Consider the following 15,936-nt stretch of genomic DNA (forward strand, 5'->3'; position numbering starts at 1 on the left):
CTTCTACCATCAAGGTATAAGGAAATTAAAATTCAAATCTAACTTTTATTTCATCTTTCCTTATGTAATTTCCTTTCATTTTCAAGGTTCATTATTAAACATGGGTTTGACTAAGGTAAGCCCCTTTAACCTACTATCTCTTCCACTTATCTATGTAAGAACATGTTGTAGAGATGTCAAAAAGGATCCAAAAATATTAGAACCAAACAAGGGTCCTCTATGAGTTTTAGACAAAAATTGAGGGTATATAAGGGTGTTAGTACCCTATAATTATATAGATTTATACTAATAGAATTTTTAAATTTAAACAAAATTTTGATTATGTATTACTACAAATATATACCTAGTCATATTTGAAATAAGTCGAAGGAGAAAATTTTATGCTAACAAGATAAGAATCAATTCCCTAAATAATCCAACATCAAAATAATGATAAGAATCTTGTAACAGAAGCATGATTAATGCTACAAAATATAGAGCTCATTGATACAAATTTCCTTAAATATAGTAATTCATCAACAACTTGGGGATAACAGTCCCATGAAGCACCACTTAAAAAAATTCAAACCCATTTCGTTCTAAAAGGATGGGAAAAAATTAGAAGATAAATACACAACTACTAAATTTGAAAAACCCCTCTTAGAACTAAATTCCCCACATCTCTTCAATATTTTTTAGTTCTTTCTTCTAAGTGAAAATGTTTTAGTTGTATTGGACAGGTAGGTTGTCCTCTATTTAACATGTAAATATATGGTATCTTCCTAGGAATATTTGGTGTGAAGTAGATGATATCATTTTTCATTATATAGATTATATTATCTAACTAAAGGATCATAGTTGAAATGGTCATGCTTTAGAAAAGATTTATTTAATCTAATTATTCATACATGTTTAAGTTTGAATCTTACTATAAATTATTTCTTAATTGTAACATTAAATGATGTTTAGAAATAGCATATCTACGACTTCTTAAACATATAGCTTATTTGAATCACCTTATTAAGGAATTTTGTTAATAAAATTTCACGTGTTTGTAAAAAGAAAAGGAAGGCTAATAAAAGTTAAAACCTTAAGATATTTATCCAATTAGAAAGTATTAGATACATTACAAAGTATTAGAAGTTTGAGCTTCTCACTCAATTATGTCATTATTTTATCAACCTAATAATGTTAATATTTAATTATTATTGCTTTATAATATTTTCATTGTGCAATGCGATATTTAATAATATGCGAGTTATAATATGCTCTTAGCATGCTATTTTAAAAATTTATGTTCACCTCTCTTAATGTATTATTCAAATTTACTAATGTATATTTTCTATATTAGGTAGTTTATCTTTTTCCTTTTCATATTTTTCCATTCATAGATTCTCATTTTATTATATGATATCCTTTCCAACTTGCAATTTATTATTCATTTCATTTCAAATTGCTATGAAGTTCATGGAAGCCTTGATCTTAGTCTCATAATAGAGAGAGATGACATGAATGTGACATCTCAAAGAAACCTTGACCCTAAATTCATGGTAAAGAATAGGTAATAGATCCTGATGTTTGTTTCATAATTTCTATATTATCTACAACACATCTTTCAATCAGTGTAACCTCTATATTTCATTAGAATGAAAATTCTTAATAATAAACTAAACTACACTTGGATTTCCACAACGAAGATTTTAATTGATGAGACATTGGAATGCCATTTATACTTTAATAGCTGAAACAGTGCAATGAAATGAAATTCTATTAGTAACAGGATTTTGGTCTAATACTTCTCACTGTTGATGAATTTTTAAGCTTTTGTCTAATACTTTTCCCTAGACATGCTCTCTTGATGAGTTATTTATAATAAGAAGCAGCTCTGGAACTTAATTATATCTGAATAAATGTCCATTTCACATTCTTTATTCAAGAGTTCGTAGATATTCCATGAAACGAAGTGGAACGTTCATATGTCTTATTCAAAACATATATTCAAAGTGATCTAAATCTAGGGATAGAGGTGGTGGGGAAGACGAGGGGTAGCCATTGCATGCAGTGGAATGGCCATGAAGATATCATTGGAACCTTCCTGAAGTTGAACAGGTGCAATGGAAGAAGTGGACCAGTGGAAGCAGTGAAGGAGGCGAGACAAGAGCATGATTGTCATGGAAGTGCCTAGTTTGACTCCCATGCATCCACGCCTTCCAGTGCTAAATGAGAGCATGCGTAGTTGAGGGTCAGTCAGATCAACACCCACATCGTTGTTGCAACCATCTTTGATGAAACGATCGGGGTAGAAGAGCAGAGGATCTTCCCATACGCTCGGGCTTCTCCCCAATCCCATGCGGCTCAGTATTACATGACTTCCCTTGGGAATGTGATACCCACAAACTGTGGCATCCTCCATCGCCATGTGAGGAACATTGAAGGGTGCGACTGGGTGCAACCTCATCGCCTCCTTTGCACATGCCCTCACATACACCAGCTTTGTTAGGTCTTCTTCTTCCACTAACCGATCTCTTCCCACCACTCCATCGATCTCCTCCACGGCTTTCTGCATTATCTCCGGCTGCAACAACATCTCTGCTAATGCCCATTCTACTGCGTTCGAGGGATTATCAACTGCCGCCACTTCCAATTCCTGCACATCACTAGCCTAGGGTTAATTTAATTCCCATTATATACACATTATTGTATGTTCTATTGCTAGAATTAAACTATGAGTTCTTGAGTTACACTCATTGATTCATGTTTCAATTCAACTATGTGTTCTTGAGTTACACTCATTGATTCATGTTTCATTTGTAGTGGCTCACAATAATTCATGGCTATACTTAGTATTCATTTCATCTAGATGATGTTGATAGAAGTGAAACATTCTTACATGAGAAGTTGTCTTTATTAGAAAAAATCCAAAAACATTAAGACAAAAATATCATCTAAATATAACAAAAATAATTTAAAAATAGATTATATGTTTATAATAAAATTTAAATTCACTATAAATTAATTATTACTTAAAAACTCATCCTTAGGTCCATCTTGTATTCCATTTATAAAAAACTAACATTTTCACTTCATGATGATGGTTGAAACTGGAAATTGGGCCTCTCAGTCAGGTTTCTGTTAACTAGTGAGGTTGCCCATTTGAGAATTACTCCAGCTCAAATGCACTTAACTACAAAGTATTGTCCATGGTTAATCTCACTTATCTTGTTACCTTAAAACTTCAGCAAGAAATCGTGGGAGATCATAGTACTGAGATAGGTGACCTACCACAAAGTCGATGCTTCACTTCTTTGAACATCACTACAATATAATGAATGTTCTCACAAACCATGAATCAATAAATTTAATTCTAAAAATACACCGCAATATCACAAAAAAAATTATATTTCAGATATTTCTATTCTAAGAATTAAAAACTACCGTGACTTGAGCTTTGATCTCTTCCAAGCTGAGCAACGGAGACCCGCTAGAGGGATCTTTCATATAAATCAAGATGTCCAACCAATCTTGCGGTTCCTCCAAAGACATATTACACCCACGCTTCAAACGAAACCTCTCTTCTACCAGTGGACTTTGATGCTTCTCTATAATGTGAATGGCTTTTCTCATCTCTCTCTCGCTCCCTCCGATGTCAAGCCACCTCAACCAAGGCATGTAATCAGAGACGCACATGTTAAACAGAAGACACAACGCCTTGAACAGAGCTTCTACGTGCTCTTCCTCCTCTTCGCCGGGGCCTCCATCCCCATTACAACCTCCACTCCCAAAGTAGCGCCTGTTGAAGATGAGCTTTCTTATCACATTTCCACAGTAGTGTCTCGCAGCACTTCTCACATTGACTAAAGCCTTGGTTTTGTCTTGAGACGTGCAACATTGTTTCCATATCCAGTGAACCAAATTGTCTGCCTCCTCCATTCTCTTTCCTTGCGACCACTTAAAGCGTGAGGTTGACAACACCTCGGAGGCAAGCACACACCGCATTTTCTTCCACTGATCTCCCCATGGAACAAGTGCAGTGGATAGAAATCCCCTGCTGCAGTATTCAGTAGCCATTGTGATGGGGCGAGATGCAAATACAGCATCATGTTTCTTGAGGAACTCTCTTGCAATGTCCGGTCTATTCACAGCAATGACATGGACTCTTCCCAGACGAACGCAGAGAATGGGGGTATCATGGGTGTGGAGGAGAGAGTGAAGCCATTTGTAACCAGGTGAGTTGCACAACAACTCTGGAACATTGCCAACCACTGGCCATGGTTGGGGTCCTGGAGGCAAATTAGATACCGAGCTTTTCTGTGTCCAAGACTTCACCAAACGGAGTATGATTGCAGATATACCAAGAAGGATGACAATGGTGGGATTCAGCAGTAGTTTTGCAAAATCTGCAGTGTGGGTTTGATCGATTCCTATATTCCTGATAATTGAAATGAAAGACAACGATGTAGAAGTATTGTTATCCATGGAAGGAGAACGAAAACTACGATCTTTTACCAAAGATGGGATATGATTTGGTAATGAAGATTTTGCCATTCATCTAGTATTTATAGGCCCAAAATTTCACAAAATTTAAACGTCGTCAGCCTATTGATTGAATGTTTGTAAAATTCCTTGTGATGAATCTTGACGTGGTTCAATGAAATTCAAAGTCTGACATCTGCAGATTTGTGTCAATATGAATTGAGTGGACATCCTGGATGCCGATTACGTCAGGATATTTGGAAGGTGAGAACTGTCGCCGCGTTGGCTATCTACCTCAGTAGTTACATGTTACATGTGATTTGGGTGTAGAAATAGAACATTGGAACATTCTAGATATTGATTTTTTCTCAAATTTTTGTATAAAAAATAAATTTTACTCCTGGCAAAATTATGATTGACCAATCATAAATTAAAAATTACTATTTAAAAAAAACTGATTTATAAATATAAATTAGAAATTATTGTTTAAAAATTAATTTAAAATAAACTAATTTAGAAACATTAAAAATAGACAAAGAACTATTGTAAAAATTAATTATGACCATCACCAAAAACATTCAATAATGTTGGAATAAGCCCACTTCTAGAATTCGCACATTCTTAAAATAATTTCTGGAATATGATTTGGACTTGTTCAGTTGAATTGGAAGAGGAGTTGAAAGATGCATCTTCTATGTTTGGTTGCAAGAATTGAAATTGGAATAAGTTTTTTTTCAATTTTAATAATTTGAGCATCAAATGACATTAACGAGTCTTTTTGGAGTTGGGCTTGTTCAATACATTTGAAAAAAATATGTTCGAACTCCCCAACTATACCTCTATCATTCCCTGTTTCACCACATTTCGCCAAAAAATAACTTACCTCCAATAACATAAAAGTTGGCTATCCACAAAATGTAGTAAAGAGAAAACAAAGTTAAACATTTTTTTTTTTAACAAGTGATTTAAAAAAAAGAAAAAAATTATATTCAACTGCAAACTATGCAACAGGCTGGAATTTGATGATCGTCCTGCCTGTTATATGATTTTTTATGATAGCTAAAAAAAATTCATGCCTTTCATTGTACATTTTGATAAAAAAATTGATTGTCATTTTTTTTGTTTTAAAATAATTTAATAATAATATTAATTAGTAATATATGAAAATTTCTTTATGAATAACTTATAATTATAAATTAGTACTCTATACAAAAATTTGAAAGAAAACAAGTTTCTAAGTTCATTCTATTACTTTAATAGATTTTTAAAATTTATGTTTTTAAAAATACAATTTTAAATTTTGTTATATTTTATTTACAAGATTCTAAATTAATATAAATATACATTCACCAAAATAGAAATATAATCAAATAGAAAGAAAAAAATAGAAACATCTATAATATAAAATAATATATATTTATCATACTTATATAATATACATATTATATAATCATATTTAAGTATAATATTAAATATAATAGTAAGTTACCTATAACAAATATTGATTGATGATTTAATAAATTTACTTGTTTTATTGATGGTTCTCTAAAAAAAATAGCCTATCAAAACATAGTCTTATAAATTTTAACATGTCATAAATGGTTCAAAAGTGCAAAAATGGCCAATACGGCCATCAAATTCTAGGCTTCCAGTATGCAAATCATGAAATCAAATGTTAAAATTTTAGAAAAATCCATGATATTTTTGATTTTTTGAAAATTGGTCAACTGTACAGTTTATAGGGAGGATAATTGCCTCTGTGAATATCTTCTAATGAAAAATCAATAAGAAAAGGTTACTTATGTGTTACATTTTAGTTTAAGTTTTAGCCAATATTGATGGTTGTTCATATTAAATATCTATTTGTTTGGAAGGAAGAAAATTAAAAATCTAAAAAGTTCACCAAATTATAAGTAAAATGAATCATTGTCAAACTATGAATAAAAGTAGCAAAATCATTTTATTTTACTATTCTATACTTAAAAATCACCCATACAAATTTCATTAAAATTGAAAGTACTTGATAATAGATTATTATGTTTTCTACTATTTTAATAGGATTGAATTCATTAAAATTGAAAGTACTTGATAATAGATTATTATGTTTTCTACTATTTTAATAGGATTGAATTGATCACATGGAACAATATTTATGTAAAAAGGAGAGAATGTATTAGAAGAACATGATTATATGTATTTGTACCAAGTCATTTATTTTAAATTTGTTCAATAATATTAAATGGAATTATATATGATTAAGATAATTTTGTCAATATAAATTTCATAAGAAATGCATACATATACGTGATATTTGAAAAATAATTTTATTTTATTTTATTTTTTATCGGGAAGAGGCTAAAGCCAAGATTAATTATTATTTGTTGTGATTAATTAATAATTATTATTATTTATTAAGTGTGATTGCAAATAGATTAGAATGCAAGACCTCATCGATAAGAGACTCACAATTTACCATTATGTTGTAGGCTATTGCCTAATATTTGAAATATGTTTAAATGGTAATAGAGTTAAATTATATACGAAAAACAATTAAATTAAATTAAAAATAAGTGCTACGTAGTTGTAAGTAATTTTTGTGAATTAGTTCTACTTATAATATCACATATTATTTAATTAATTATGATGGTAAATGATTTTATTAAAAGATAATATTTTTAACAAGCTAATAGTCATAAGTTTAGCTTTTATTTTTGTGTGGATGTTATGATTTGTTTTGATTTAGTACATATGGGAGAGAGATAGGATTCAACCACAGATATCAAGTCATTTTAAGATAGTTCTAAAGGAATTCATAAGAAATAGAAATATTGTAATTTGTTATTGTGTTAATTTTTAATTAGATTTAATAAACATTTATTTGTGTAAAATTTTAAGCCTCCGAGTCTAATAAGAAAAATGTTTGTCAAAAGTAAAACAATATGCTAACATACATTTATATAAATGTAATATTGCTATTAAAGTCAAGAGGCAAAAGAGGAATCATTGAAGCATAGCTTGTTGAAAATTTGTTCTAACACTCCCCTTAGAATTCGTGATAAGGGCTTAACCGCCTCCTGTGTACTATAAGTTGAGTGGTTGTATCAGGCATTGATAGATCAATCTTTTGGTGCAACAACAACCCCACTTTAACAAGTGGTATCAAAGCTTGGTCACAGGTTTGAATCCTCAGACCCTCGAGTAATGCTAAGGGGGAGATTGTTGAAAATTTGTTCAGCACTCCCCTTGGGATTTGTGACAAGGGCTTAACTACCTCCTATGTACTATAAGTTGAGTGGTTGTATTAGGCATTGAAAGATCGGTCTTTTGGTGCAACGACAACCCCACTCTAAAATAGCTATGGAAAGAGTTTTGGTGGATTTTTTGTTGTGATTTCTTCATCCCATGCCCAACAACTCTCAAGGAAAAGAAACCAAGAAAATTTTGAATGACTATTTTTCTTATCATATTGCAAGATTTATTTCAAGGCTTGTAATTAATATACAAGACATTGATGACATGGTCTCAGTGTTTGAGAGCAAGAAGCTAAAAATATTAACAGCTAGATCATGGGATTTTGTTGGCCTTACAAGAGAGACATCATTATTAGCCTTTTAAAAATAGGTGAAGTTATAAAGAAAAGAGAAATTTTCTATTTCTTGGAGACATGCTATATACTTTTCAACATGCATTTAACCTAAAATTGAATAATGATCCCTAGATGTTAGCACATTTTAGACAAACCCAAATGAAAGAGATTTTAAGCCTAATTCACCTTGGCCCATGATCCATATTAGGACTTTGGAATTTGACGCAGGCCACTAAGCTTGAAAGATTAATTTGGAATTGGTAGATGGAAGATCTAGAGAGTGTGAGGTCTTATGTTTGAGTCCCTAAAATCATTGGAACATTAGTTTGAGGAAAGGTGAGGGAACAAAGAATGAAAAAATGGTTGCAAGTTTGAATAATTTGAAGAAACAAGCCTGAGAATGAGGTGACTTTAAACTAGATTCAGCTAGGTAGGGAGTGTTGATAGATTAACCATAGGCATTGGGGAAAACTATGGAATTTGATGGCACCAAAGCTATGGTGGAAATTGCAACTCTACCAAACAACAATCATCAACAATTCAGTCAAAACCATGGGTCTAGAATTTCTTTTGCATTGGTGGTAATAGTTGGTTCTTTTTCAAACATACATGGATATTTTTTGAATATGAAATGTTCTTTTCTAGACATGCATGCAATGAGATATAAATCATATTATGTGGGGGAGAGCTCTAGGCTTAAAAAGGTAAATGATTGTCTTCCAAAAAGCCAAGATCACCATTCTTTTGTTATTCCTTCAAAATTAGTGATGGAGGACATTGAGTACTAGACTAATTTGATATGTAAATTTATTGGTATTCTAATACCCTTATTGACTCTTGAGGCATGGATTCATCATTTGTAGCTGATGGAAGGAGATATGGAGATCATGTTGGCTTAGAAGAGTTATTTTGTTGTTTCCTCTTGCACATCTGATTGAGATTATGTTTCTAAAGGGGTCCTTATTTTTACAACCACATGGGGTTATTTGTTAAACCTAGGCATTCAATATTTAATTTTTTTAAATATCTCCACTCAAATGTGCCAATGTGGGTTCACTTGCCACATCTTCCTCTTGAATTCTAGTGAGAAGACATTCTACAAAAAAATGCTTCTTTTCTTGGAAAGCTAGTTGTGATTGTGCATCAATCCCTTGATAAAAAGGTTCACTCTCATTCTAGAATCTATGTTGAAATTGATTTGAATAACCCATTACTTGTTTCTATGGAAATTTTTTGTGGTCCTTTTTTCCTAGGTATAACAATTGGACTAGGAATCCCTTCCTTTCCGATGTTTGTTATGTCATTAGTATGATCATTTGTAGCATTAATTCCTTTGGGTCTTATCTTATAAAGGGATATATGAATCTACTTCTAGCAATGGTGATGGTCAGACAAACACTACATGAAAACGTAAAGCTCAAATGGATAACATAGCTAAGGAGTATGCACAAGTAGATGATGTGGGAAAAGGAAACACTCAATTGAATAATATTAGCCCAGATAAAGATGGATTTATTCCTACTCACTCACAAGCTAAGGGGCATGGTCAAAAAAGGCCCTTCAAAGATCGATAATCAGATATTGGTTTTAATTAATTTGAAGTATCAAAAAGTATGGTTTTGGAGGGTATTCCTCCTAATATCTCACCTGATCTAGTTTGCAATGGGGAAGCTCCATATCATGATTCATGTGAATCATCTCAAGTTGTGGCTCAATAGACAAATGAGCTTCCTATTACTCCTGAGTCTAGAGATTTGGTGAATCCTGTGGTGCCTCAAGATAATGATGGTGTTCTGGCTAAATTAGTTGAGGATGTGTTGGCATCTGGTAAGGGTAAGGGGTCTCCCATCCCTTTAAGTTTATTGAAAAGATAATTTAAAAGGGTTTCATTTAATCCTCCTCTAAAGAGTGGGTGGAAAAAAGACTAGGAGAAGCTCAAGTTTGCCAGAGATATGATGATAGAGTCGGGGGTTGTGAAGCCCTTAGATACCTATTTCTCCCATTCTACTTAGTCATTATCATCCTCTCATTGAATGTTAGGGGGTTGAATAGAATCCCTAGACAAAAGATTACCCATGATTTGGTGTTTGATCATTCTCCAGACTTTCTTTTGTGTCCAAGAGACTAAGTTTTAAGTGTAGTCTTTGGTCTAATTTTCCTTAAGCATTTGGCCTTATGGGCAATACCAATGTGTTGGGGCGATGGGGATTACTAGTGGTTTGGCTATAGTTTGGGACCCTCAAAAATGTCTCCATTTGGTTGGGTCTTTCTTCTCATTCATCTCTTTCTATGATGGCTTCTTCTTTGGATTCTGGTGAGTTGATCCTAATTACTAATGTGTATGTGCCTATCGATTCTATGGGAAAAGTAGAACTCTAGATGCATATTTGGCATGTTAGAAAATTCCATCCTTACCATCCTTAGGTGTTATAGGATATTTAAATATTTTTTAAATTCTAGAAGAGAAGCGAGGTGGGTCACGCTAGTTATTTTCTTCCTCTGATCTTATTCGTCAAAATATAGATCTTTGCATCTTTTTGATATTAATCCCACTAACAATCTCTTTACTTGGAAAAATAGAAGGACTTGAGTCGATGCTATCTCAAAAAATATGGATAGCTTTTTAGTTTGTTTCTTTTGGGTTAGTGGTGCCCTCACTCTCTCTTCCAAAATTCTAGATTGGAGGGATTTTGATCATTGGCCAATTAAATTTTTGGCTATTAGGGTGATTATTTCTAAGAGTCCTCCTTTTATGTTTTATCTCATGTGGCTTCAAGACTCCTCTCTTCTTGATCTTATTTCTTGTTGGTAGAAGGATGATGCCCCTACTTTTGGTACAACTATGTCTTCTCCTTCTAAAAAAATTAATATGTCAAAACACATCTCAAGAGATGGATCATAGATTGTTTTGGGAACATTCATTCCATGATGGGGCTCTCTTAGGAGCGTCTAGATGTCATATCTAAACATATTATGGATCTTGGTTTCTCAAAGGATCTAGGTAATGCCAAATCCCTTGCTTCTAGAGATGTTGAAGAATGAAAACTTAAGGAGGAAATATTTTGGAAGAAAAAAGATAGAGCTCATTGGTTCCAAGAAGGTGATAGGAACATTGCCTTTTCTGCAAAACTATGCACTCTCATCAGGATCAAAGCTATATTCTTGTTTTGGTTAATTCTCAATGTATCCAATTATCTTCCTTGCCATCTTTATTTCAAGAGGTTATTTAGTCCTTTCCTAAAATCTTATCTGAGGAATCTCCTCTCATAGATAAAACATAGCATATTATTTTGTCTTGTACTGCCTCTCTTATTTCTTAGGAAATGAATGATTATCATTTGTGTCTAATATATTTAGCTGAGTTGGAGGAGGTGTTCTTTGGCATGTCTAAGGGAAAATATCATGGCCCAAATGGCTTTCCTATTGAATTATTTCAATACTCTTAGGACATTATTAATTAGGATTTCTTAGAAGTTGTTAAGAAATCTTATTCTAGAAAGAAGATGCTTTGGACACTGAATTCTACTTTCTTGGTTCTTATACTGAAAAAAGATGGGGCTAGTCAATTGGAGTTTCTTAAACCTAATTCTCTATGTAAAATGACTTACAAAGTTATAACTAAGTTGACTGCTAAGAGACTTAGAAAGTGGTTGCATACTATCTCAAAAGAACAAGGAGGTTTTGTTACAGGAAAACAAACCTTAGATGTGGTGATTATTTCTACTAAAGCTATCCACTCTATGGCTAGCTCAAGGGAGTGATCTATGTTTATTAAGATGGATATGGATAAGGCCTATGATAGAGTCAAATGGAGCTTTCTAAGGAATATTCTTCTTACCTTGGATTTAGCTCAAAGTGGGTGAGTTGGACTATGAGATGTGTCACTTCTTCCTCTTTCTCTAATCTTCATAATGTCCAACCTTCCTAGTTATTATGTGCTTATGGGAGTCTCTGCTATGGTGATCCTCCTTCTTCCTATCTTTTAATTATTATGGTTGAGGGTTCAGACAGATTCATTAAGTATCAGGTATCCTAGAACTCTAACTAGGGATGGAGCTCGGGAAATGGTTTACCTTCTCTTTCTAATCTTCAATTTGTTTATGAATTTTCTCTTTCAAGAATCACTTAAGTCAAGGAAGCTAAATCCTTCTAACATAATTTGGATATTTATTTGGTGGCAATAGGCTAGAAAGTTAATGAACACAAATCTTCTATATATTTCTTTAACACTCGCGAACCTATTCAGTGGAGGATTGCTAATATCCTTAGGTATTAGATTGATTTTCTCACTTTGACATATCTTGGTATTCTTATCAGTGTTTCAAGGTAGCCATGACTCTTATTATAGAATTTGATTAACAAGAAGCTACAGGAGAAGGTAAATAACTGGACCTATAGATGTATCTCTGCTACTGCTTGAGCTACCCTTCTTCAATCTATTATTTAGGAACTCTCTATTCATAGTTCAACATGGTTCAAGTTTCTCTTGTTTACTCTCTCAAGGAATTTGATGCTCTTTTTGGTCAAATCCTTTGGAGTGGTAATATGTGTAACTCTAAATGGAGTTTGATAATTTTGGAGATTGTTTACAAGTCTAAGAAGGAGGGGGGTCTTGGCCTTCGATTTGCTATCTTGAGTAGCCAAGCTTTGGATGCTAATATTTTCTAATGATGGTGCTTTGGACAATAGAAATTCTAGGCTTATATAATTAATCCTAACAAGTATTTTAGAGGTGTGGATTCTTGGTTTGTTTCCATGCTTCCTCTTCAAGTCATGGCTCTATGGTGTGGAATACTCTCAAGATTGGTGCTCAATTAGTTAAGAGGGCCCTTTTATGGATATTTAAGGGAGGCTCTAAGGTTTGGCTTTGGCCCAATCCTTGGAATGACAACCCTCCCAGATTATCCATGTACCCTCATCTTTAGAATCTATGTGATTCTTCTCTTTCTAGTGGATGGGATAAAGTGCCTCATTATATGACTCCTTATTAGCTAGGTGTTGTTTCCAGATATAGATGGAAGTACTCCTTAGATTGGCTTCATGGGGGCTCAGAGGAAGACTACCAGTCTAGCTCTCTAGGATTTTAGCTTCTAGGGAGTGTTTCTCTTTGTTGGGGCCAGATATTTTGGCTTGGGGTGGTACCCTTTCTGTTAAATATTCTATTTCTAATGGGTACCAAGATATTACTAGATAAATTTTAGGGGATGTTGAGGTCCCTTGGTGGAATTTTTTTTCAATAAGTTTTTCTAGTCCAAATGTAATTTCTTCATGTGGTTGGTGGATCACAACTACTGTCTTACATGGGATAATCTTTGTAAATATGGATTTCATGGCCCATCTTTTTGTGTGCTATATGGTAATGGTGAGGAGTCTATCTCTCATCTCTTCTTCCATTGTTCCTTTTCTACCTAATTATAAAATATTTTGTGGAGTGTTGGGGGTTTCTCTTGTCAGCATGCTTCCTCATTGCCCAAGTTTTTTGATCGATAGGGGAGTGCCCCCTAAAAGGCCTCACCTCTTTAGGATGCATGGATTGATGGCCCCTCTTTCATTCCTTGGCATATTTGGTTGGAGAGAAATCGATGAATCTTTTAGGATGTCTAGATTGGAGTCATGCATCTTTGGTGGAAGATTTTCCACTCTCTTTAGGAAACTATTGAGGGTAGTAGGTGTAAGTTACATGGAGGTATGGATCGTGGTGATCTTTCTATATGCAATTTCCTTAACTTTCATTTCTAGGATGATTTCTCATGGGCTACAAGTCAATGGAATCGCAATGTTCCAAACCATCCTAGATGCCAGGGAAAGTAATGGTTTAACTATGTGGGTCAGTGGTCACCTCCTCCACTTGGATTTCTTAAGGTCAATATGCATGGTTCTTCTTAGGGGAATCTAGGTCCTGGTGGTATTGAGGGTGTAGCTCGATGCTCCTTTGGAGTGTAATTTTTTTTAATATAGATCATTTTTGGTGGAGACTAACTAAACTGTAATTTGGTCTATGTGAATATCTTGAGCAGTCTTCAATTCAATTCTAAATTATCATACATATACATATACATATACATATACATATACATATACATATACATATACATATATATATATATATATATATATATATATATATATATATATATATATATATATCAGTATGGACTTTGTTCTCAGTTTACGTAGAACTCAGAAAAGTGGTGATTCTATTCTAGCAATGGTTGAATTTTTTTTCAAAAATTGGCTCATTTCATACCTTCTAAGAAGAGATTTGATGTAGTACATGTGGCTGAATTATTCATCAAGGAGATAGTAAGATTGCAAAGGTGGCCTAAGTCTACTATTTCAGAGAGAGATACTAAGGTTACTTTCATTTTTTGAAGAACACTTTGGAAGAAATTGGATACAAAACTAAAGTTTAGTTCAAATTTTCATGTGTAGATAGATGGCCAAAATAAGGTGGTAATTTATAGAATTGTGGGTACCTTACTAAGATGTTTGGTTGGGGATAAGCTTGCTAACTAGGACTTGATTTTAGCACAAGAAAAGTTCACATATAAAAATTTTGTGAATAAAAGTACCAGGAAAACATCTTTTGAGACAATTAATAGATTGAATCCTAGAGGAACAACTAAATTAAGATATTTGAATACTTAGATAAAGAGAAGTGTTGAAGCAGATAAATTTGAAGATTTTATGAAGACTATACATAGGGAAGTATAGAAGAATCTAGAGGGTAGTAACCCTATGTATAAACAAAGAGAAGATAAAAGGAAAAGACATAAATCTTTTGAGGTTGGAGATGAAGTGATGGTTCATTTGAAGAAAAACATATTTCCAATTGGTACTATTAGTAAGTTAAAGAAGAAGTTTGGTCCTTGTAAAATCCTAAAGAAGTTTGATAGTGGAAATGCTTTCGAAGTTAAATTACCTAAAGACATGGACATTTCACCAATGTTCAATATTGTAGATATATTTTATTATTTTGAAGCAGATGAGGAATTGAAAGATAATGTAGATTATCCCATAAAGAAGGTTGATAGCATTGAGAAAATTTTGGAGGGCAGAGTAAGAGTACTAGGGTAAAAGACTACATGGAATATCTTGTTTAGTGGAAAGATAAACTAGTTGAAGATAGTTCATGGACAACACAAGTTGAGTTAGATCTTTATGATTTAGGTCAAAGAATTAGGGTTACTTAATGTGGACATTAGTTCTTTATATACCCAAGGTGACAATTGTAGGAGCATCTTAGGTCATTGAGCAATCTTGCATCACTCAAAAACATTTCTTGTTTTGTACACCAGTTTGTGATTTGCAAAGTAGCCATTTTTGCCATGAGCTTTGTGTTGTGTGTTGTTAGCATCTTGTTAATGATCTATCTAAAGTCTTTACCCTAAGATCACTAAAGGTAATGTGTCATATTCTTGTACTTCTATGTCATTCTTTATGACCCCTTTTTCCAATAGTTTTCATCCAACAAGGCACATTATTTCTTTTGGTGCAGTTCCCTACGATGATGTGGCATTTTGCACAGTCATAGATTGTGTTTGGGCCTACCCTCAAGAGTACATGAGTAATTGATTCCCATAACTTGGGTGGTTATGTTTACAATCAGAATTCCGAAACAAACAAGCGCCACATACAAGCGCCACATTTTCTTCCAAGGACAAGTTTTAGAGCATTGGATAGACATCCTCGTAATAAGTAGCAGGCGTAGTGGGACAAGAAGAAAATATAGCGCCGTGTTTCTTATGGTGTGATTCAGCAAGAACGCTGCGAAATCATTATCGATCTGAAAATTGTTTCGTTTATATGAAAATTGAGCCGATAATCACCAACACAACTTATACGGAGCTCAAAATTTCACGTGTTATGAGAGATCGAATAGAATACGGAATTGCGCG

The 15,936-nt window shown here is 33.3% G+C and overlaps 1 protein-coding gene across 1 annotated transcript; it reads right to left on the reverse strand.

Moving 5' to 3' along the window:
* Nucleotides 1-1,875: 1,875 nt before the first annotated feature.
* LOC149576806 (tryptophan N-monooxygenase CYP79A68-like) lies at nucleotides 1,876-4,467 on the reverse strand. The gene is made up of 2 exons (XM_089822039.1): nucleotides 3,415-4,467; nucleotides 1,876-2,626 (listed from the first exon to the last, which is right to left on the reverse strand). The coding sequence occupies exons 1-2, from the start codon at nucleotides 4,453-4,455 to the stop codon at nucleotides 1,994-1,996; spliced, it is 1,674 nt and encodes a 557-aa protein (XP_089678165.1). The 5' UTR covers nucleotides 4,456-4,467; the 3' UTR covers nucleotides 1,876-1,993.
* Nucleotides 4,468-15,936: the final 11,469 nt, after the last annotated feature.

Source organism: Cupressus sempervirens, chromosome 1 (genome assembly GCF_028749045.1).
Source record: "Cupressus sempervirens isolate cs-2001-9-10 chromosome 1, ASM2874904v1, whole genome shotgun sequence".
NCBI lineage: Eukaryota > Viridiplantae > Streptophyta > Pinopsida > Cupressales > Cupressaceae > Cupressus > Cupressus sempervirens.